This window comes from Barbus barbus (assembly GCF_936440315.1).
Source record: "Barbus barbus genome assembly, chromosome: 43".
In the NCBI taxonomy this organism is placed as follows: domain Eukaryota; kingdom Metazoa; phylum Chordata; class Actinopteri; order Cypriniformes; family Cyprinidae; genus Barbus; species Barbus barbus.
Genome location: NC_136721.1, coordinates 10780262 through 10806307, shown reverse-complemented (window position 1 = coordinate 10806307; position 26046 = coordinate 10780262). Strand labels below are relative to the sequence as shown.

Here is a 26046-nt window from a genome sequence, read left to right as displayed (position 1 = left end):
TCACATGGGTGGAAGAGAATAAGAAAAGACTTGTTTTCAATCTCAAGAGCTTTTTCTTCCTCTCAGTGGTTCCTACAGAATCCCACCCAGCCCGGTTCAAACCTATAACTCATCTAAAAGTTACAACGCTAATTTGGTAACACATTGCAATGTTTTAAAGACTGATTTATTAAGTTAACTATTCCTAATAAAATATTTATTCTAAAAACAAGTATTGTGAGTCATATTCAGTGAGTTCTGTCAGCAAAGGTTTCATCAAACTGTTGCAAAACGTATTGAATCTTGCTAAATACTGCCTACACAAACAGCTAACTTGCTAACTGAAATGAAACCTTTTAAGTGATTGATTTGGAACATTCCACACTAAAAACGCAACTTAATTTCAACAGAGTTTGACTAACAACACAATACACAAAACATGAAGTGGCCATTCATGAAGGAGCATAATTAAGATGCCTACCTTTAAAGGCTTAGGAACAAATCCTTTGAAAACAAAGTTTTTTTTGGTAACACTTTATTTTATGGTTACATCTATTAGTTGCTTATTAGCATGCATATTACTAGAATATTAGCCATGTATTAGTGCTAATTAAGCACATATTAATGCCTTATTCTACAAACCTGATTCCAAAAAAGTTGGAACACTGTACAAATTACGAATAAAAAAGGAATGCAATAATTTAATTAAAAAAGTAAAGAGTGTAAAGACCATCGACTCTACCGTGCGACTCCACCGGGCAGGGACACCAGCAAGGAATAGTAGTATCGCTTTTTATTTAATTTTTTCATTTATATGTTTATTATCGAAATGTTGTTATATGCATGTGTCAATTTTATTTAATTTCTTTATTTTCTTAAATATGTGGGTAGATAGTATTTATAGAGTTGTAACTTTTTAGTTTTAGTTACTTTTTCTTATTTGTAAGTCGCTTTGGACAAAAGCGTCTGCTAAATGACAAAAGTAAGTAAAGTAATTTACAAATATCATAAACTTATATTTTATTCACAATAGAATATAGATAACATATCAAATGTTGAAAGTGAGACATTTTGAAATGTCATGCCAAATATTGGCTCATTTTGGATTTCATGAGAGCTACACATTCCAAAAAAGTTGTGACAGGTAGCAATAAGAGACCGGAAAAGTTAAATGTACATATAAGGAACAGCTGGAGGACCAATCTGCAACTTATTAGGTCAATTGGCAACATGATTGGGTATAAAAAGAGCCTCTCAGAGTGGCAGTGTCTCTCAGAAGTCAAGATGGTAAGAGGATCACCAATTCCCCCAATGTTGCGGTGAAAAATAGTGGAGCAATATCAGAAAGGAGCGTCTCAGAGAAAAATTGCAAAGAGTTTGAAGTTATCATCATCTACAGTGCATAATATCATCCAAAGATTCAGAGAATCTGGAACAATCTCTGTGCGTAAGGGTCAAGGCCGGAAAACCATACTGGATGCCCGTGATTGGGCCCTTAGACGGCACTGCATCACATACAGGAATGCTACTGTAATGGAAATCACAACATGGGCTCAGGAATACTTCCAGAAAACATTGTCGTGAACACAATCCACCGTGCCATTCGCCGTTGCGCCGAAGCCATATCTAAACATGATCCAGAAGCGCAGGCGTTTTCTCTGGGCGAAGTCTTATTTAAAATGGACTGTGGCAAAGTGGAAAACTGTTCTGTGGTCAGACGAATCAAAATTTGAAGTTCTTTTTGGAAAACTGGGACGCCATGTCATCCGGACTAAAGAGGACAAGGACAACCCAAGTTGTTATCAGCGCTCAGCTCAGAAGCCTGCATCTCTGATGGTATGGGGTTGCAGCAGTGTGCGCGTGGCATGGGCAGCTTACACATCTGGAAAGGCACCATCAATGCTGAAAGGTATATCCAAGTTCTAGAACAACATATGCTCCCATCCAGACATCTCTTTCAGGGAAGACCTAGCATTTTCCACCATGACAATGCCAGACCACATACTGCATCAATTACAACATCATGGCTGCGTAGAAGGAGGATCCGGGTACTGAAATGGCCAGCCTGCAGTCCAGATCTTTCACCCATAGAAAACATTTGGCGCATCATAAAGAGGAAGATGCGACAAAGAAGACCTAAGACAGTTGAGCAACTAGAAGCCTGTATTAGACAAGCATGGGACAACATTCCTATTCCTAAACTTGAGCAACTTGTCTCCTCAGTCCCCAGACGTTTGCAGACTGTTATAAAAAGAAGAGGGGATGCCACACAGTGGTAAACATGGCCTTGTCCCAACTTTTTTGAGATGTGTTGATGCCATGAAATTTAAAATAAACTTATTTTTCCCTTAAAATGATACATTTTCTCAGTTTAAACATTTGATATGTCATCTATGTTGTATTCTGAATAAAATATTGAAATTTGAAACTTCCACACCATTGCATTCTGTTTTTATTCACAATTTGTACAGTGTCCCAACTTTTTTGGAATCGGGTTTGTATGTGACCTTATTCTACATCCCTAATCCTACCCAATACCTAAATTTAACTACTACCTTGCTAACTATTAATAAGCAGCAAATTAAGAATTTATTGAGGGAAAAGTCGCAGTTAATAGTTAATAGTTAATAAGTGTTACCTATTCCAAAGTGTGACCGTTTTTTTTTTTTTTTTTGTGAAATTCATTAAACAAAACAAATTTGTTCATGAAACATACTACACTTGATAAGCTGTATATTTTTAAATACAGCCAACAAATATCACACAATATGAGAAAGTATTGTCTTAGCATTATTTCACAATACACAGTCTTTTTCATCACAATCAAATGATATGGCAAGCGAACGATTTAGAGAATAATATAATTTCCTTTGCTGTAGCACCGTAGAATACTTCAGGAAACTTCACTTTCTGCTAAGGTGTCTTTCTCTCTGTCTCTCAGGCCTCGGGCTTTCCATCATGTATAGCTAAGGGCTTAACTTTATATTGCATTCTAATTTCATCTCTCTCTCTTTTCTCAATCAGGTAGTTCTCAACGTTATTATCATTTCATAATACCCTGCCTATTTCAGAAATTTCTAGTTCCTTATTTGTGCAGTAATGTTAAGAAATCTCCTATTCCCATCTCTTCTTTATAGTTCCCATCTCAACTTCACACTTTAATTAAATGACTTTTATTAATAGGATTTTAATGCTTAATGCTGTTTTTTAGTAATATGAGCATGGCTAATAGTGACACGCTCCTTTGACTAAGCCAAAAAGTCCTTTAATAATGAACAAAATTTGTTCTGAACAAAACTTAATAATGAGTCCTTTAATAATGAACAAAACTTTTGCTCTGATTGGTTTGAAACAGCAGAGGGCGGAGTTAAATGCTGAATCATACAATTCAGCCATTTAAATATCCCATGAAATCAGTTAGTCACATTTGTTTTCTAAGCACATTTCCTATTGGGCATTTGGGCAGAACATAAATTTTTTAATGAAGTAGGAGGGGCTTTTTCAGTTGAGAGCATTTGATTGGACAAAAATGTGTATTTTAAGATTAATATTTGAATAGGATTTTTTTTTTTTTTGGTATGTTTTCTCAGAAGACAAATGCTGTGAATCAGTGTTGTTACTATTAAAATACATTTTCGTTAGCTGAAAATTTTAATAAAAAAATAAATGTTAGATGAAAACGTAAGCTTAAATTTAAAAAAAAAAAAATTAAAATGTTGCAACAAACCAAAATAAAAAGTTTCTTGAAGTACCAATATTACTAAAATTTAAATGAAAAATAAAGCTAACAACAATATTAAAATATACTAAAATTAAAATGAAATCTAAAATAAAAATTAAAATGAAATCTAAAATAACAAAAATAAAAGTTTATTATCATTTAAAATATTAATAAATAATATAGAACTAATGCAAAAATACCTCTGCTGCCAATTTTAAATGTGTATATCTGCCTCTTTTTTTTTTTTTTTGTAAATGCACTAAAAAGCAACAATATTTAAATTTTAATTTCATGGGGCTGTAGGGCAAGTCGTTCAATCTTTGAAATATAATCCTTCTTTTTGTTTTCCCTCACTCACACACACTCACCCCTTCACAAGCTCGATCACGATAAAGTCACTGCCATCTCCAGAGTTAAACAGCATCAGACCGTCAGGGCTGGTGGTCTTGAACTGGAAGAAGAGGTGCATGGAGGCGTAGGCCTGCAGGGTGGACAGCGCCACATAGCTGGCTCGATTCCGGAAGCTGACTGGATCTGCCACGATGCGGCGCATGCCGAAGCGTGCGTTGAGCTCGCAGTAGGAGATGTCACCATTCTTGCACTGGTCTAGGTACGGCATGCTGTTGAAAGAGAGGCTCTGCAGGTGGCCGATGAAGTTGGAAGGCATGACTGAGATAAAGCGCCGCTCGGTCATGATGCCCGTCTCTATGTTGTGGAACTCCAGCTGCGTGTGTGCTCCGCTCATCTGGCCTGTGGCGGAACCAAACACGCTCGATTAGTCAGGTCTGGGAGCTGATGATATGAGGGAATGGCGTGCTGCCTGAGCCCATCCCAAGGCAAGTACAGCTTTTGATGTTCAATTCAGAGTTGGATGTGCGGTAACGCTGAACTTGCAATGTGCAAGATGAATCTAAACCTGAAAAACTGTACTATATATAATCTTTCAGTTGTCACCACAACGGTAAATGAATAAAACTCTGCCATAACAAGGCATAATGTGACAAGTTTTAAGAGTTAAGCAAGTCTGTAGAGACAGAACGTAAAAATCCATATGGTAACTGTCTGTGAGAATTGTAATAAAATTTAAGTCGTTATTCATTGTCATTACAGAAATAGCTATTTCTGAGCTAACTATTCATCAGAGTCAAATGTTTCAGGGGATTGGATGAGTCATTTCACAAAAACAGCCTGAAAAGATTGATTCAAAAATCTATTTGCAGACCAATTAGATTTCATTGTTTCACAGTGGGAGTTGCTACCCCGCAATTAACAAGATGTCAACAAAATGTCTGAAATGCCTCTTCTCATTTAGTCACTTTAATAGATCACATCTGATTAGGATACAGTACGCGTGTTTACACGTACTTACACAAACTAAATGTTTAATTTTGGTCACACCAAAGCAAAAATATTTTTAAATGTCATGTAATGTGCACTGCGCTTAACCCTGGGTTATCGTCGCTCTAAACACCACTTTTTAACTATTTCAAGTGTGAAAAGCCCTTGTGTGTACTACCTACCAAAAGTTTGGGGTTGGTCAAATTTTTTAATGTTTGTGAAAGAAGTCTCTTATGCTCACCAAAGCTGGATTTATTTGATAAAATAGAAATGTCATTTTATTTTTCTATTTTAATATTTTTTAAATGTAATTTATTGCTGTGATGGCACAGCTTTCAGCATCATTACTCCAGCCTTCGGTGTTACATGATCCTTCAGAAATCATTCTAATGTGCTAATTTGATGCTTAAGAAACATTTCTTATTATTATCAATGTCTTTGATGAAAGTTTTTATTTTAAATATTTAGTTTTATAACAATGTAAAGGTCTTTACTGCGACTTTTAATAAATTTAATGTACCCTAGCTGAATAAAAGTATTAAGGTCTTTCAAAAAAAAAACCTTTTTTTCAGGATTCTTTGAAAAACGTTTAGAAGGACTACTTTTATTTCAAATATGAAACTTTTGTAACATTAAAATGTCTCTACTCTCACTATTGATTAAAAGTATTAATTTTCTTCAAAAACAATCTTACTTTTTTCAAGATTCCTTGAACAAAGTTCAAAAGAACAGTTTTTATTTGAAATATAAATCTTTTGTATTTTAAATGATCCTTTGTATCATTAGAAATGTCTTTACTGTCACTACTGATTAATAATAAAGTACTTATTTAAAAAATTAAATCTTACTGACCCCAACCTTTGAGTATACTTGGACATACAGACTGTATTGCCTATGGAAAAGCACTCTGAATCTTGATTATAACTGTAATAACTGTCCGTGTGTCCATATACAGTACATATACAGTGTGTGTGAGGTCTTCCTCTCACCCTCCACGGTCACATTGTCAACAGAGAGCTGCAGGCTCTTCCCACGGCGCACCACCTTCACAGAGTGCCACTCATTGTCATTCAGCTTCTGCCCTGCGAACAGAGTCTCCGGTCCTTTACCTGCAGAGAGAGAGGGCCAAAGTCACACACCGCTGCAAGCTTCCTGTCTTATCAATACAGCACAGTCTACCTCACAGGCCTGCTGCTCTCACCTCACACACACACGCATACAAATACAGAACTGACAGGACATATCTACAAACTCAAACATTCCAGAGAAAGCACACAGACGCATACCAACACTCATGAGCATACCTACACATTCAAACACGCTCATTTACATTTCACACAACCAGACGCCCACACAAAACACACATACCGACACGCTCCTTAAGGAGAATCGTGACACATACATATGCTGTTCTGCTAACTCTTTCTGTGAGTAAATATAATGTATTCTTTAAAACATATGGACCAGTATTGACATTCTACCTTTGAAAAAATATGGTTCTTTAAAGTTTTTTTTACACATACTAACAGTTCTATTATCATCTTGAAGAACCCTTTTGTGCTAAAATGGTTCTGTGTGTTGAGTTTAGTGTTCTTTATTACCGCCTTGTTGTTTTTCAAATCTGTAACTGTCCAAACTCAATGATTTTCTGCAGCTCAACCATCCAACTACACACACTCTCACCAGATAAATTATTTCATTCCTAAAATGTCTATAAATGTTAACTTTTAAATGTAATTGGTAACTGTTTCCTATCAATCATGTCTTTTTCTCTTTTTAGTTATTTTAACAGAATATTTAAATGTGAGCAACTCAGTTGAGAATACTTTTCTCCTCTTCTCCACCAAGTAACAGGTATATTACATAAATGATCCATATTGTTATTGTATATTCATACATGCATGCACACATATAGCTTCAGTGTCACATAATCCTTCAGAAATCATTCTAATCTTCTGATTTGGTGCTCAAATAACAGTTCCTATTATTATCAATGATGAAAACAGTATTTTTAATATTGCAATATTTTAAGGTAACTGTGTACCCTGTCATTTTTCAAGATTTATTGATTTATTTAATGCATCCTTGCTGAATAAAACAATAAATAAAATAAATAATTCTTACTGACTCCACACATTTGAACTGTAGTGTACATGTATATACGGTTCCCTGCTGGTGGAATGAGCTGTCCAACTCGATCTGAGCAGCTGAGGCTTTAGCCATCTTCAAGAAATGGCTGAAGAAAGATCACTTCCATCTACACTTGACCCTCTAACACTAGCACTCTCTATTCAATCTACTACTTTTCTTTTTATTTATTAAAAAGAAAAATAACTTGACTCTCTTAACACTTACACTCTCTATTCTATTTCTATTCTAACTACGTGTTTTCTTCTAATTTATAAAAAAACATTACCGTCTAAAACTAGCATTCTCTATTCTTTTTCCTTGTTTTCTTTTTATTTATTTATAAAAATTGACCCTCTAACACTAGAACACTTGATTACGTGTACTGTGTTAGATGAACTGGGACTTGTCACAGTACTTACATAATATTGCTTTTTTGTTGGTTTGATTGCTCTATATAGTATTCTACATAGTATGTTGATCTATTGTTGTATATATACATAAAAATAATTTGACCCTCTAACACTTACACTCTCTATTCTACTGTATTTCTATTCTAACTACTTGTTTTCTTTTTATTTATAAAAATTGACCCTCTAACACAAGACAAACCGGGAATTGTCACAGCACTTACATAATATTGCTCTTTTGTTGGTTTGATTGCTTCTGTTGTTCTATTGTTGTATATTTCCACCACTGAATAAATAATAAAAAAGGCAATTGCGACTTTTTATCTCGTAATTGACTTTTTTCTCACAATTGTGTGTTTACATCAAAAAAGTCGGAATTGTGAGATAGAAACTCACAATTGCGAGTTATAATGTCCAATTCTAAGGCGGAAAAAAATTAATGTTTCTCAGAAGTGCGAGTTTATCTCTTATAATTCTGACTTAACTCACAATTGTGTTTATTTCCCTCAAAATTGTGAGTTTAAATCTCGCAGCTGCATGTTTATATCTCACAATTCTAAGAAAAAAAGTCAGAATTCCGAGTTTGTATCATTTGTGAGATAAAAAGTCACAACTACCTTTTATTTTATTTTTTTCAGTGCTTCCACAGTATATGTGTGTGTGTGTAACTGAATGCAACGGTACTAAATGATTATATACATAGTTTAATTTTAATGTGTTATACAGCCATTACGAATACCTTTGAACATACTTCTACTTTCTTTCAGCAGACGAGTTATTTAAGAAAGATTCCACACACAATATACAGTACAATCTTTTGGGAAATATCAGCAACTAGAAGCTAATTCATCTAACAACTAAACTCAAAAGCAATGTTATGTATGTTTATGCATGTTTGGTTTCATCTAAACAGCTCATCTAAACAGCCATTTCCTATCCTCTTATCAAACCTCTGTTTTCTTCGTTGATTCCCCAACAGCTGAACCTAAACCATCATCACATCATCACCTACAGTATGTGTGATTGCTAAAAGCTATTTTTCATCTCCTGCTGCCAGTTTAGTTCTGCTGTTGTCTAAACTACTGCATTCTCCTTTACTTGTGTCATTTACAGATACAAACCGCGTTGATTCGGTGTCTTAAAATCATTGCTTCAAAAGCAAAAAGCAAAAAAAAAACACAATTGCAGCAGTTCTGCTCATTATAACAGAGAGTGACTGGGGATGTCTGAGCAATTGTGTGTAACACGAGACAAACGCATTATACTTAAACTGAATTGAAATTAAATTGAATTGGCCCCTGGCATGTGTATAATCATCTTACAGGCTCAGGAGTTTTATGGCCGAGGAACAAAACCATGCTGTGCCTCGGTACACAGGGTTAAAGTGACAGTACACACACACACACCGAATCCCTCACAGACCTCAAGAGTCCAACCGGTGACACAAAACCAGTCAGCAGCAGTGAATGTTCGCCGATAATATGCTAAAGTAACGGTTTTGAGAAGGGCCTGCTGCCGGCCCCGCTGCGGCCCCGGTTGGGGTTCTTGTGGAAAAATGGGTCAGGCCAATGCAGCTGCCTCAGCCTTCATCGTGCAGAGCGGCTAGCGCCTGACATGGTGGTTCAAAGCCCCTCACACTGTGCTGCTAGCTTCTCTAATTGGCCCTGCTGGAGTCAACAGACCCTCCGAGGAACAACGTCAGCCTATTTGTAGGAGTGTTGTAGCACTCAAAATCTGATGAACCTTCCACAGATGACTTCGTATAAACAAAACAGCTGGTATTAATCTGGAAGGCAATCTATTTGCGGCTCAAAAAAAAAAATGCACTATAGATTACATACCTGTGAGTAAAACTCATAACGACCAGGTATGTGTGACATTCTTTGCACTGAAGTGAGTCGGTGTCAAATCATCCCTCTAATTAGCACTGAAAAAACCCAGAATAAGCGAGCAGGAGGCAGAGAGAGGGAGTTGTCGTCCTACACCTTCTGGCAGCTTGTTAATTAAATTTAAATAGTTGCCCATCCCTGCTTTTAAATCTAAGAGCACATGCGTCACTTCGGCTCGGCCTAGTATTACTCAGCATTTCGGATGAAACTGCGACAGCGTAAGTACAAATAAAACCTGTGCGTGTAAGCAAATACGACTTAGAACACCACTAGATATCAAGAAACGTTCGTTATAATGCAGATCTTCATATCAAACTTTGATGAACAGCTTCAGGCGTTGTCAATTATTCATCAAAACCTAATGTTAACTTAACATTGATGTGTGATTTTTGCATGGTAACATCATCTGGATGCGTTTCGCATTCACGACTACTCTGTGCTAAACTGTTTAAAATGCACATCATGGTGAGGAGACTTCCAGCAGATGGCAGAGGGCCCAAATTGGGTATAATTTACTTTAACTACCATCATTTCTGTCTATTTAAAAGTCAATTAACATTTTACTGTCATTAAAACTTCCATCGGTCTAAATATGTTTGACATACCCATAGAGTTAATATTGAGAGCGTAGAGGGGACTGTGAAACACTTCCACAGGTTAACATATCAAATGGTCACACTCATCTGATTATGAATGTACTTATCCACATATGACCAAGCAGAGATTCATCATTACGCACGATAAATCGTTTCTTAGATCCTAAATAGCAGGTCTGCAATAAAACTCAATATGTGTCATCAAAACCTTATTTTGTAATGTATTTGATGACAAGGATGTTACACTCCCTAAACAGGGATGATTTGTTGATCCAGTTCTTCAAAAGGCACTCGAGCATTTGCAGAGCCTGAGACTCGGGTAAAACTAAATCTGATGCTGTAATATATGGTGTTTGTTGCCACCTGGTGGTGGAATTCATTATGGTCTTTAAAAAAAGGAAAGTTTCAGTCCTGCATGGTCAATACAGTGCTTCAGCCGGGCTAAAATATAATAATAGCCAAGTCTTAAAATACATATTACAAGATTTAGATGTATTCCAATAAATAAATAATAAATAAAAATATCTTTACATGGGGCCTATTTACATTTTCTCAGATCAGATTTGTTAAAATGACAAATAAAAAACGAATATAAATCCGATCTTCAATTTAATAAAATTCACAGCATTACACGGCATTTAATTAATCTATGTTCTATTTATTTTGTATCTATGTTATCTATTTATTTTTCACACTAAAATCATGGTAAAACATATTCTACAAACTGTGGCTGTACTATTAAAAAATTGCAATATTTACAAATTGCCCATTCCCCCAATGGTTTCTATTATAAGTGCTCGCAGTATAACCCAGATTTATTTTTGTACTTTTTATTTTTCCAGTGCAAATTAACATTATGCCACAAGTGCAGTGAAATGAGCTTAACTTGGGGAAATCTGTGACTGGTAGCTTAACACATAATATAAGTAGCCAAATATTTCATAAACAAATACAAAGGAGCTCAGGATGTGTAGAACATTAAAAAAAACATCTGTGTGGGCCAACTTACTGCTAAAAAGCTCTGCCTAATGCCTCTACAGTTTATTTAAACCAGCATGATGCGTCATAGTCTGATACATCTGTGTTTGTCATGGGAATAATTTAACATTTATAATGAAAACATTCTACAAATCCAAAATTGTTGAGTCATTAAAACAGATGAATAAATCTGTGATGACGCATTTGAATGGTGAACATGTCAAAATTTCCAATGCACAAAAGATTTTCATAGCTTTTTGGGAAGCGTGGGAAACAGCTACTGGCTCATGACTAATGAAGTACTACAGAGACAAATCTCACAGTTAGAGATGTAAATACTGTACTTGGCGTGCATTTTAGTAGTGTACCACATCAGAAGCAAATGCTCAAACAAAGGAAAGAGGATGAAGTCACCTACTATAGCCTCGTAATTTTTTGTCCCCGATGAAATAGACAGAATGCACATCCACACACATTTGTGCTGTTACTGAAATGAGGACATACTCTTTACTGTATAAAGCCAAGTGCAGAATATTACTACAAGACATCATACTACTACATACTAATACATCCTACATTATGTTCATGAAATATCTGGCTACTTAGTGTTTGGTTACCAGTTACATCTAATTTCATAATTTTTTTTCTATTTTTACATCTATTTTTCTCCCTCTGACACACCAAATCAACTATACCATTTTAAAGCTTTTTTTTCAGAAAGGTGGATGCATAAATCATGCATTAATCACTGTCAGTGTCCATGCAAAAATATTAGGCAGCACAACTGTTTTCAATATTGACAATAAAAAGAAAATTTTCAGCATATTAGAATGATTTCTGAAGGATCATGTGACACTGAAGACTGGAGTAATGATGATAAAAATGTAGCTTCTACATTACAGGAATGAATGACATTTTAAAATATATTAAAATAGAAATTCCTTAGTTTACACCATTTTATGGTGCCTTAGTTAAAGAGTAATTACACATTTAAGTACTGAGCAATATTAATTGATAACATGTACTTATAAAAGTGTTAAGTTATTACATGTAATTATGCACAATTTTTGTTATTACTACAGTAAGTACATGTAACGTGTAACAATTACACTATAAAGCAAAGTGTTACCAAATTAGATCATTTAAATTGTAATAATATGTAACGTATTACTTTTCTACTGTATTTTTGATCAAATAAATGCAAGCTTGGTAAGCAAAATAGACTTTTCAAACACTTTGAATGAATCTAAATATATTTTGATTTTTTTATAATCTGAAAGTAGGGTCAATAAACCCAAATGAATAAATAAAAATAAAAGATAAACAAAAAGACACTACAAAAATGATTTTGCTGTAAATAAAACAGATTACTGGAATATGTTTTACAAGAAAATATTATTTCAGTCTACTTAAACATTTTGCATTTAATTAAATGTGTTACTTGCGATTTCTTTGTAATTAACTGTAAAAATTGTTTCTATTTTTCTTTTTTATGGGAGTGTACAGAATGAAGTTGAATACATATAAATCTAAATGTAATAATATTTGGAAACACTGTATTTTAAGGTGTCCTCGTTACAGTGTAATTAAACATTTAAGTACTGTGTAATATTAATTAACTACATGTACTTACTATATAGTTAGGGTTCGGATTATGGTTTGGCTTAGGGTTACTTGCATGTAATTATGCATAATTTATTGTTATTATAATAGTAAGTACATGTAACATGTAAAAAGGACACCTTAAAATAAAGTGTTACCTAATATTTTTATTTTATGAATATTTTTTTTTCCAAATGAAGGCATCCTAAATTTCTCCAAAAGATTGTTCAAAAAATATAGCTACTGTAAACACACACACACAAAACACAACCTATGTCCCTTTCATCTCATACATCCGATTTACTTACCTTCAGCATCACTGCACCGCTAATACCGAGGATTGCATCGATTCCCAACACATACTGTACGTATGGATGTAACACCGCTCAAATAAAGGCAATGTTCAACCTCACGCCTGATTTGGCAAATGAAGATTTCTGCTTTTATTAAATGGTTTATTACCATATTTTCCTTATGTAACAGATTCCCACAGGGACATGAAACAGACTAGAGCATTGGAGGAGCAGTGAGAAACATATGTTGTTGAAATGGAAAATGTTGGGATGGTTATGCTTAATTTGAAACACCGCAGCAAATTGGCATATTTTGCGGAACAAAAGAGATTGAGATAAAGGGAACGCGGGAGAGGGGGGGGGGGTGTTGGGGAGAGATTGAGAAAAAAAAAAAGAGACAGATGCAAACTGGGAACATGTTCAAAAAAAATCGGTGTTAACAGTGCAGGAAGACAGGATTACGAGGGAGGAGAAGAAACTTTGGATGAATTAGGGCTGAGCATGAGAGAGAAGAGATAAAAATAGCATTTCAGATAAAAGAATCACTTACTAAGGTTACAGTCTATCCCGATACAATCTGGTGGGAAAGAGAGTGAGATGGTGAGATTTAAAGGAAAATAAACTCAAATTCAAAACCACATCCTTCAAGGTTCAATCTGCAGACAAAAAAACAATTCTTGCATAGAGTCAACCATCCGGGGACAAGGTGAGAGTCAGAATGGCCCCTTCTACAAGGGCCCGCACCCCACAATCACAGGACGAGAGACAGCACAACTGAGAAGAAGTGAAATGCCAAGACCAGATATGTGGCATTTGGCAAATTATAAATATACAGAGAAAATATTGGATTTAGCCTGTGCTTTGCCTCCTCCCTGTGTGTGGGTGCTGCCAGTATGACTGTAGGCAAGGGCAGTCTGCACCATCAGCCAAGAGCTCATGCTTACAAAACAGGTCAGCTATAGACTGGGCGACAGATCTAAACAAACATACAACGCAATATTTCTCAGCCTTTTGAAAATGTTTGAGATATATTTAGATATACAGTCCCCTCCAAAAGTATTGGAACAGTAAAGACAACATTGCTCTGTTGGCTGTGGAGTCAAGACATTTGCAAATATGATTAAAAGATGAATATGAGACAAAACTACAGAATGTCACATTTTATTATTAGCCGTTTCAACACATACATGTTTTACCAGTTAAGAAGTTCAGCACTTTTAGAGTTTCATCCCTCTATCTGATGTGAGAATAAGTATAGGAGCAGTTGCCTCACAGGTCTTTCTAAGTGATCAGCTTTGTCCTGTTGCATTAATTCTTCAGATATTAAAAGCAGGGAATGTGTCGTATCAGTTATATCCATTACTTCTGTATTCTGAATCTTGCATTCGATGATGACACACACAAACCAGGATGAAGAGGAGGGAGCTGACTTTGAGAGAAAAGCAAGCAATTTGGATGCTAAAAGAAAAGAGGAAGTTAATTAGAGCTAAAGCAAAAACAAAGGACATGGAGAAATCAAGAGTTTGGAAACCACCAGCGACACCAGCAACGACCTGATCGCCTGGGAAAAACAACAGTAGCTGATGACAGACAAATCATAAAAGCTGTGAAAATGAACCCTAAAAGACATGTCTGTAAAATCACCAACAACTTCCAGAAAGCTGGGGTGATGCTCTGACAATCTACTGTCCTCAGGAGACTTTGACACAGAATTACAGATGCTACACAGCAAGATGCAAACCTCTGACCAGCACCAAAAATAGAAAGGCAAGATTAGAGTTTGCAAAAAAGCACAAAGGTGAGCCAGAAGTGTTTTGGAACCTCTGGGGTCTAAGGGTGTTTTGGGGGCCTGGAGAAGTTTTGACATGCCCTGACATTTGTGCTTTTTTCAGTTGCTTATAAACATATAAATGGCTAAAGTCTAATAACACTGTAAACAGCACAAAGTGGACTACAATAATATGTTTGCAGCATTTATGTACATGATTTTGTTTTTGAGAAAGCAACGTTTATGCTTGGTTAGTGAAAAACTAAAATATTTAAGTTAAGGCCATAAAAAACATACAGAACATTTGTTCACAAGACTTTTGAGAACTGGATCTTGTAGTCTAGAGTTTTTGCTTCAAAATGTGAAAATCATCTTGTTTTCTTGCTCACAGAAAACAATATATTGATTTAAATTTTCTAAGTCACTTTTTGAGTAAAAAGGGTCTAAGGCGTCAACCTTCACATTCACACCTGAGAAGACAAAGGCCCGCGTAATGAGCTGCATAATGAGCCATTTAGTCAAGTATGTGACTGAGAGGGAAGAGTTACAAGAAAGAATATGAGGACAAAATAAATGTATACATTTTTTGTTTGTAGTTTATTTAGAGTATATTTAGCTATCACACAAAATAACTTGAGATTCATTTGCGAGTGCAGTTAAACATTTTATTAGGAACAATCAAAGCTGACTTTTTAGCATCATTACTAGTCACATGATCCTTCAGAAATCATTCTAATATTCTGATTTGCTGCTCAAAAAAAAACATTTATTATTATTATGTTGAAAAGAGCTGAGAAGAATGTTTTTTTTTTTTGATGAATAGAAAGTTCAGAAGAACAGCATCGTTTGTAACATGATAAATGTCTTTATCATCACTTATGTGCTAAATAAAAGTTTAAATTTCTATATATACTGACTCCAAGCTTTTAAACCTGGCATTTTCATAGTGTATATAGTTTATGTGCTCTGAAGGAAAAAAATATTTACACACATTTTGAAATTCTGGGTTATTTCTCTCAGCAAATCTTCCAGAAACAGAAAGTAGCCGGATGAACTTGTTTGTTTACTCGGAGGCGATGTGGGCGTTTACATTCACGCGCGCCTCACATGGATGTTTCAATGTGAAAGGCGCGAACGGCGGGTGGGCCTTAGATATTATGAGTTGAGACAGGGCATTAGATATAATGAGATAAATATATAATTAAATATAATGAGTTGAGACAGGAAAACTGGACATCGCGTTGGTTTCATATGGGTTACTTTAACATAGAATATTTGTTTTGGATGTGACTTACTTCATTTAAAAGTAGAGATTTCAAGCTTTCTATACATATATTTCTTGTGTATTTGAGGCGAGTATTCGCAGAGATTTATGTTGTTTTATTTACGTGTCTGTGAAGAGAGGTGACAGAGACAGAGAACACACCCTGTTTATTTTCTCTATTTTTTAAAAGCATATTGTTTTTGTTGTTATTATGACTATACACAAATAAAAGTAGGCCCTTTTCAGTTTCAAACGATACCTTGTTCTTATCTATACGATCAAAACTCATGGAGTATTTTTAGTTCTTTTCGCGTCATAAAGAAAATACGGGACAGCCCGCACAGGTGGCATGAGCATACGTGGCTGTCTCTGGAACAGGCTCTTTCAACTTTACTGATGACTTGATGTATGATGACAGTAGCAGAATAAATTTGGAAGGGTACAAAACTATCTTGCCTACCAATATTCAAGAAAATGCCACCAGATTCATTTGGAAGTGCTTCATATTGCATCAGGACAATGACCCAAAACACCCTGCCAGTTCAGCCAAGGAATTTATAAGGGCAAAGAAATGGAAAGTCTTAGATTGTCCAAGTCAATCTCCAGATTGAAATCTGATTGAACATGAATTTCACCAGCTGAAGAGGAGAGTAAAGGCAGAAACTCCCCAAAACAAGCAACAATTGGAATTGGCTGCATTAAAGGCTGGGAAAAGTATTTGAAAGGATGAGACCAAGAGTCTGGTGATGTCTATGGGTCACAGACTCACTGCTGTGATTGTGTGCAAGGGATCTGCAACTAAATAATAGCTTTTAATCTTTTATATCTGCCTTATGTTCAACTGTCCCAATACTTATGCTCACATCAATGAGTGGGATGAACTCTAAAAGTGCTGTTCTTTTTATTTGGTAAAACATGTATGTGTTGAAACGGCTAATAATAAAATGTGACATTCTGTAGTTTTGTCTCATATTCATCTTTTAATCATATTTGTAAATGTCTTGACTCCACAGCCAACAGAGCAATTTTGTCTTTACTGTTCCAATACTTATGGAGGGCACTGTATATCTCAATGTGCCCGTTTTGAAATGCCTTAAATCCGAAAAAGTTTCATTTTCATGAACTAGTATAACAAAGTACATACTGCTCAAAAGTTTGAGGTTGATAAGATTTTTTTTTTAATGTTTTTGAAATAATTCTGTTATGCTCACCAAGGCTGCATTTATTTAGATAAAAAACAGTAATGTTGTGACATATTATTGCAATATAAAGGCAGTTTTCTATTTTAATAGATATTTTCACAGTTTTCTATTTTAATAGATTTTAAAATGTAATGCATTTCTTTCATTGATCATTGTCACATGATCCTTCAGAAATCATTCCGATATGCGGATTTGGTGCACAAAAAACATTTCTTATTATTATCTCGATAGAAAACTGTTGTGCTGCTTAATATTTTTCGGAAAACTGTCATACATTGAATGCTTTCATGTATAAAATGTTCTAAAAGTACAACATTTATTTGAAACTGAAATCTTTTGTGACATTATAAATGTCTTTACTGTCACATTTGATCATTTAAATGCATCCATGCCAAACAAATATATTAATTTTTAAAAAGACCCCAAACTTTTGAGTGGTAGTGTACCCACATACGTTTTTCAATAAAATATCCATATACATTTCTGAATGACAAAGTATATATTGGTTAGTTTATATGACGTTTAAATTAAGTTAAATCAAGAAACAAAGACAGAATGCAAATAATTCTAACGACACATTCATTAGAAAACATAATGCTTAAAGCACATTACAACCATCACAACATCCATGATGTTGCATACTTTTACAGCACCACTAATATCATTATTACTTGATCTCTTTGTTTAAATAAAACAAAATTTTGCCTTATTGAAGAATCTCTGAAAATATGTGACCCTGTCTATGAAAACCCAGGTAAAGTCATTTTTTTGCGATTCACTGTTTTCTACATAAAAGCATCAGCATCATGATCAGTGTCCAAAGACCGAATTATGTCAACACTTTCTAATGGTAGAAAAGAAGTTTCTGAAGTGAAGTGAAGTGACATACTGCCAAGAATGGTGACCCATACTCGGCATTCGTGCTCTGCCAACCATCCAACGTTCACACACACAGCAGTGAACACACACACACCGTGAACACACCATTTATGCTGCGGCGCCCGGGGAGCAGTTGGGGGTTCGGTATCTTGCTCAAGGGCACCTCAGTCGTGGTATTGAGGGTGGAGAGAGCGCTGGACATTCACTCCCCCCACCTACAATCCCTGCCAGCCCGAGACTCGAACCCGCAACCTTTGGATTACGAATCCGACTCTCTAACCATTAGGCCACGACTTCCCCGTACCAAATGGTATGAGAATAAGCAGGTGTTTCTGTTTGGAAGATAAATCCAGACATGACTGAAATCAGTGTTTAGGAAGTCAACCTCTGGTATTCTGAAATGTAATGAAAGTAATGTCAATAAAATTATTGATTTCAGTATTTACAACGTTATAATTGAAATGTGAGTGCTGTATCTGGAATATCTTGATATAACCAATCGTTTACAGCAATGAACACAAATTACCCAAGGCTATGACTACTTTGATACTCTTTATCTCAGAATTAGATTATGCAACTCAAGCCAGGTTTTCAAACCTTTGTTTGTTATATTAATTGGAATTGGTGAGATAAAGTCCTAATGTCCCCACTGCACAGGCAGATATGACGACTAACGGCTGATAATTATGAGAAGTAACTGATCCTACGGAGCACTCTTGGCTGTGGTGAACTCTCAACCTGTCAACCACTACAGAAGAGTGACCACAGACAGCCAGGGACCTGTCTCACTGTCACACTGCTCGAAGACAGAAAGACTAGCTCAGACTCCACTCTCCTGTGGACTGGAACTGTCTGTAATCTTCTGTACAAACAGACACAGTCTGCCATCAGAGCAGGAGTCTGAGCTGAGAGGGCAGTGAGAGACTTTAGAAGAATTACTGTTTGGTTCTTATGGTGGGAGAGATCAGGGGGCAATTACATTTTCTTCAGTCACAAACAAGCTAGACGTCTAACATTCATTCAGCTTATGCTTGGTAAAGTTCTCTCTCAGTTTGAAAAAATAAATGTGATTCTATTACTTTTTATTACTATACTTGAAGTATAAAGTATTTCCTGAACCCCCTGTGATTATCCTCCCTTCTAAAGTTTGACAGCCTTTGAAATTAAACTTCTATATATTATTTCTTGTATCTACAGCATTTTATCTAGAACGGCTGTTCTTTTTAAGTTAATATTAACATCAGATAACAGCCACTGTGGAAGATTTCATTATGGCTGTGAGGTTGATAGGCAAATATTACACTAGTACAGTATAAAATAAAAACTACAGGACTGAATTAATAGCCTGCAACTTTCAAATATCTAATAAAATCTTGACAATATATATTTATTTTACAAAGGTATTTTGTTATCATATTAAGGTGTGAGCAATTAAATAATATTAATAATTATACAAAAAAGCAGTAATATTATTGCTTTGATATGTGCACTGCTTTAAAATATAGTGGTTAATATTAAAATTATTTTATTTTATATTATTTAATTTAATTAATTATTTCATTTATAATATCCTTTTATATTAATTATTATTCAATTTTATTATATATTTTAAATTAATTACATTATATTTATTCATTATTATCTTCCTTTATTATATTATATTATATTTTAAATTAATTACATTATATTTATTCATTTTTAATCATCTTCCTTTATTATATTATATTATAGTTTCTTATACCTAAAGACGGCAGGTAGAAAAAAAATATTATTCTGTTTTATTATATATATATATATATATATATATATATATATATATATTAATTACATATATTAAATTCTATATATTTTTATCAATTATCTTCTTTTATTATATTGTATTGTTTCTTATACCTAAAGATGGCAGAATATTATTCTGTTTATATATATATTTATTTTGATTATTATTATATTTTGATTGATTATTATTTATTATATTATATGTAATATTTTAAATTCTATTAATTTTTATAAATTATCTACTTTTATTACATTGCATTAAATTATATAATATTATATAATATAATATTATGATTCTTGTACCTAAAGTTGGCAGGTAGAAAAATGGAAAATTATGTAATTTCCCCTCTGTCTCCCCTATTATAACTTAATGTGCCTTCTGAGAACAAACTACATGGGTTGGTCTCTCTGGCTGTCTGCTTTGAAAGCTGCAGAAAAGATAGCCATTGAAGGCTGCACTGGTGAGAGAGAGAGAGAAGAGAGACAGTGAGAGAGGAAGACAAGAAAGAGATAAAGATGGAGTAATGAAGGTGAAATGCATTCCGGGAGGGACCCCAGACTTGTTCTATGAGTGCCTCGAGTTCGGAGGTCAGCGGTGGAAGGTTACCTAGGTTGACGGTGAGTCTGACCCTTCCCCCGTCCAGCTCCAGGCGCAGGGTGTCGGCGGACTCTTTGGAGGTGGTGGCCATGAGCAGACCGTAAGCTCTCTGCGACATGAAGCGCAGAGACACGTCCTCAGCCTCAGTGTGAACAGCGTGAGGCATCAGGATCTTCAGAAACATGCTGCCGTCATAACTCAGCACTGAGGACTCTGAGAGAGCAGAAAAAAAGAGTAAATCAGAAAACACAGGACTTTTTATGCTGCTTTTACATTTGTAAGTAGTCTAAAATAAGAAAACAACTTCAATTAGATATCAATTTAAAAAGCAATAAAACAAAATAATATGAATAATAATTATTATTATTACAATGTTTACATTTACAATATTAATTACAGTTAAACTGTAGTTAAATGAAAGAACATTTAAAAGTTGAGAAGAGTTTGACAATTTCAATGAGAATCAACTCATCAGTATTGATCAACAAGCCATGTACATTTAGCTATTGTACAAATTTTAGACAATTGCACTTACCCATTTGCACACGTTCCAAAACGCATGCAATTTGCTTAAAAAAGTAATTCAAATCTGATGTGAACAAAGAAACTTATTGTTCAGACATCTGAGCTTATTGTTTTGAGAGGAAAAAAAAACTGAGCCAAAGCGATTGAAGAAAAACTAAAATGTTGCTTCAAGAGTATGTGCACCCTTTCTGAGTCACCCAGTCATGTCTGTACTGGACAAGAGTGGTCATGTTGCTGTTCTTAGCGACAGACAGCAGAGGGTAGGAGAGAGTTAGAAACAATACAGCAATAGCAAACAAAAGTCTAGGCAGGTGCGGTCTGATGAATAGAGCTGAAGTGTAGCTGTATCTCAATATAAAAGTATAAAAGGGAAGCACTGAAGCCTTGCTCTTCTTCATAAGAACGTGTCTCATCGGTGAGAAGTAATCCCATGTTTAATCCTCCCTCCCCACTGCTTTAAGCCCTACTTTCCTCACCCATCTCACAGTTGGGTCCCAGATATCCAGTTCCAGTGCAGTCGCAGACGTGTCGATTCCAGCCCTCGCGGCAACGTCCTCCGTGGACGCAGGGCTCAGAGCTGCACCTCCGATGGGTCTCTCTCGTACAGAAGCTACTGACACCCAGAGCGCTCTGAAGCTCCGCCAGCTGCCGCAGGTCCTTGCTGCGCCCGTCTATAAAGAGATCCCGCACGCAACCCACAAAGCCCAGCCTGAGGCGGGCGGTCCAAACCTCTGGGGGGAGAGGAAGACTGCCGCTGTCCTCTGGCAGACCCCCCAGATACATTTCACCATCGAGATCCAGAATCTCACTGCCCTCGTTGGTGGAGAAGGGCATGCTACGGCCGTTAACGGAGATGGAGCCTAGGAGATAGTGAAGATCAGTGATAATCTGCTTGTGAACCCATGCGCCACAACATTTAGAGCCATTTTAGTCCATTTTTTAATAAAAGGACTGTAATTTGATTTATAAATGTAGGTCACACTTTAGTTTAGGGACCAGCTCTCACTATTAACTAACTATTAACTAAGACTTTTGTCTCATAATTTGCTGCTTAATAATAGATAAGCCAATTTTCCACCGAAATTACCTGGAATAATTTGTCCCAGGAACTTTTTTCGCCCAGACCTGTAGCTGTCTGCGTTTCCATCGTGGTCTAAAGTACCGAGAAGAATAGGCTAGGTGTCTGGTGACATAGGTCTGTACGATGTTTTTAATACCAAATACAAAAATTTCGGACTTGCATCCTCGGTAGTTTGGACTTTGCGAATTCTACTCAGAAGTGTGAACTCCCGCAGACGGGATGATGCAAGTCCGGTAATTCTGCAAACCGCAGCGTACTTGATAATGTCAGTCAGCTCACCTTGGCTACTGTAATTTCCCCTCACTGTATATAGGCTACAATAATATGATATCAAACAGCATTATGATATCAAACCTCTTTTTATTTTCATTTAACATATTAATCGATTAATAGAATAATATAATAAAGACCAAAGATTACCTGTTAGGCTTACCCAAAACAAATTATATCTCATGTTTAACCACTACAGAGACATCGGAGCCAGCGGCAAATGTCAGAAAAACAAGCCAAGGTGAGGCTGCTCTCGTCAGGATACATGAACACTGAGCGCCCGCTGATCACGTAGAGCTCACGTCTCCGAAATCAGCAAAGTGCATTTTGTTATCAATTGTCTTTATAAAATAAATTGCAGATTTTACTTTTAAACAACTACATTCTCGCCTGAAATACTTTTAAAACTACATTCCATGACACAATAACAGTAATATTTAAACAAATATATATGCAAATAAATGGTGGTTGAAATACTGCTGCGTGAACTCAACCAATCAGTGTGCTCAGCTCCCAAGTCCCACCCTCGAAAGTTACGGACCTTTGAAAAATTGCTACCCCCTGAGCAGGGACTTTCTGAGGGGCAAATTTTCACCCGGAACTTTATTTAGATCCTGGTTCCTGCGGCGGAAACACAAAGAGTACCGGCCCAAAGTCCCTAGTTCCTTGGTAAAGTTCCTGCATGGAAACGGGGCTTTAGTAAGGTAGTTGTTAAGTTTAGGTATGGGGTAGAATTAAGGCATTGATACGCATGTTCTTTATAAGTACTAATAAAAAGCCAATATGATAGTCCCATGCATGCTAATAAGCAACTAGTTAATATTGAGAATTGGTCCATAAAATGTTACTGAAATTAAAATAAATAAATAAATAATAATAATAATAATAATAATAATAAATAACGGTGAAATTATGATTTGATTAATTAAATTGTAAACTGTAAATAATCAAAATCATTTGCAGAATTTTCCCTGCAAGGCTGTGCACTATTTAGAATTGCACTGAGAATGCAATTCAATTGATTAATTTGAACTGAGGCAGTAAAAATTTTGAATTTTGATGTTAAGGAAGCAGAATTAAAAATTAATTGGAATTCAAAGAAATTATTAATTTTAACTAGAAAAGCAAAGTTTGCCAAGAAAAAAAAAACAACAAAAGAAAAACAATAGACAGATTGACAGGGAATGACAGACAAAACAACTGAAAAACAGACAGAACGACAGACAAAATGATATATAATGTAGACAGAACAATAGATAGATCGAATGACTGACAGAACGACAGACAGAATGAAAGACAGAACAATAAATACATAGAAAGAATACATAGAAAACAACAAAGAGAATTACAATGACAGAACATCAGATAGGACAATAGATTGACAGGCAGAAAGATAGTCTGACAGAACCATATACAGAATGTGATAGAACAAATGACAAGCAGAATGTCTGACAGACAGACAGACAGACAGATAGATATTGTAAATCATAAATTCCTTTTCCTGTCATTCCCATTCAACTTCCTGTAGGGTGTGGCCAATTCAAATTCAAACTCTTGAACAGCACAACCCTGGATGCTTGTAGTAGCAGTTAATAAATATGTTTAATTGACAGCCCTAGTTAATAATGAACTAAAACTAATTTAATTAATGCTGCTACTACTGATCCCCGAAGACTATCATTTTAGTAACTCATGAAATCAGTGTAGCTACTCTACATTGTCTGTCACAAGTTAAAAAAAAGGATGTTTCATTAATTTAGCATTAACAATCCACTGTGCTTCCTTTTTTTCCTGAGCTCAGCTAGTGGAAAGGTCTTCAACCTCTTCTCCTGGGATTTGCTAAATCCCAAACCGGGCCTGCTGCTTTAAAACTGTGGAAAGTGTATTTGAGTCGAGATCTTACAGTAATGAGAGGTAATGAGAAGTAGAAGAAATGGAGTACAGTGATTTAGCAGTTTGTGAAGTTTGCATATCAGATGGACCCTAAGCAGGCAGAACGAGGAAGTGCTTTAACGGCAGAGATTAAGAGGAAACGTCCCTTTAGTCTCACAAGCACGCAGGTTAAAAACACTGTTTTAAACAGGCGAATAATGTGTTTGCTGATCTTGCAGTATCCTGACCTTTCCTGCCCTCTCTCTGGAAATCCACATGGCACCATTCTCCGTCATTGACCTTTTTGGTCCCGACTTGCATCTTGATGCTCCCAGAGCCCATGTCCATGAGCAGGTAGAGGAAGCCTTCAAGCAGCTCCATGGCGAAGAAGTCAACCTTCGGTCTGTGGTCTTTGGAACCCTGCGGCCGGCCGTGGCTGAACAGCAGGAGGCCGTTGGGTTCGGTGGTTCGGAAGTCGAAGGACACAGAACCGGTTTTCTTGGCATTCCAGCGCGGAAGGGTCACGTAAGCGGTCGGCATGTCGAAACTGACGGGGTCTAACGCGGCGACATCCTCGCAGCGGAAGGTCAGGTCACCGTGGAGGGTGACCTTGGGGTCACGCAATTCAGCCAGGCGGGAGAGCTCCAGTCTGAACTCATTATTGGTGTAGACCACCTGGGATGGAGAGAGAGAGAGAGAGGAAAAAAAAAGAGCTTGAATGCTAACAGTGTGGAATGGAGTAGTCCGCTGCCCACTGGTACAAACAAACCGCAGCTGATGCATGTAGCTTGGGGGCATGGTTTTCAAGTCAGTAAACACAGCAGTCTCTTTAAATACTCGAAGCACAAGTGGATCACATAAACCTAGCGACCTCATCTAGAGTGTTACAGAAACCCTCGTCTAATCGATATTCCGTTTCATTAATATAATGAATCATCCTACGTTAACATTAGCTCCGACGATGCCAAAGCTAAGTGGTTTTCTGAATCGCACGCATAAACAGCGCATTCATTAAGTGACGTCAACTGAGAAATCTTGATCTAAGGTATGAAGTCTAGCCCACACGGTAAGACGCGAAGCAAAACTGCTCCTAAAATAACATTTTTACAGCACATGCATTGAGAATGTGTCTCTTGGGGTTGATTTTTTTTTTTTTGTCTCAGTCACATGTGTCTCTACAGCCAGATGGGCGAATCAGCCCTGCACAGCAAACATGCTTTTCATTTTTACACCAGCCGCTCTCTCTGTCCGAAGATGATGACTGATGCTTTGTTGCTGGGTGTGAACTTGAGTGTCTCTGAAAATAACAAGACAGCCATGTTTCTCGTCAGCCCTCATGACAGAAAAATAAAGGGAGAGGTAGGAGCAAAACAAGAGGTGCCAGCTCTGAGCGAAGGAACATGAAAAATGCAATTATTGCTTGAGAGCGTGGACAAAAAAAAAAATAAAAATCTGAGGAATCTATCAATGAGTCCCTTTCAAACCATCCCCGACTGCACAGCCTAAGCATCCTAATCTTCCTGATTCGCTATCAGATTAAGATACGGTCTGTAATCTCAATGTTTATTAAGCGTTTGCTTCTATAATACGTCTATTACTTGTTTCCTACCTCACATTTATGTAATTGGAGGTCACTATAACAATCACTCATTCTTGGGGTTAGGGAGGTCCCTGGCTAACACTTAAGTATAGGGACCAATTCTCACTATTAACTAGTTGCTTATTAGCATGCCAATTAATAACATATTGGCTGTTTATTAACACTATTTTCCAAAATCTGGTAAGACGCTGAGCCTCGCGATGTGTTCGCGCCGCCATCTTGTCTATTATTGCATAGAATGCATAGAATACATTGTTCTATCAATACTTTGCACA

General features: G+C 36.1%; 1 protein-coding gene across 1 annotated transcript in view; it reads right to left on the bottom strand.

Moving 5' to 3' along the window:
• Positions 1 to 26046, bottom strand: part of nrxn2a (neurexin 2a) — a gene marked incomplete at its 5' end in the record, with an annotated part of 322179 nt that overhangs the window by 220460 nt on the left and 75673 nt on the right. The window contains 6 exons of the mRNA XM_079404516.1: positions 4069 to 4450; positions 6028 to 6147; positions 13484 to 13510; positions 20433 to 20636; positions 21425 to 21808; positions 24420 to 24846. Of these exons, the coding sequence (XP_079260642.1) occupies positions 4069 to 4450; positions 6028 to 6147; positions 13484 to 13510; positions 20433 to 20636; positions 21425 to 21808; positions 24420 to 24846 (1544 nt within the window). The remainder of the gene's footprint in view (positions 1 to 4068; positions 4451 to 6027; positions 6148 to 13483; positions 13511 to 20432; positions 20637 to 21424; positions 21809 to 24419; positions 24847 to 26046) is intronic.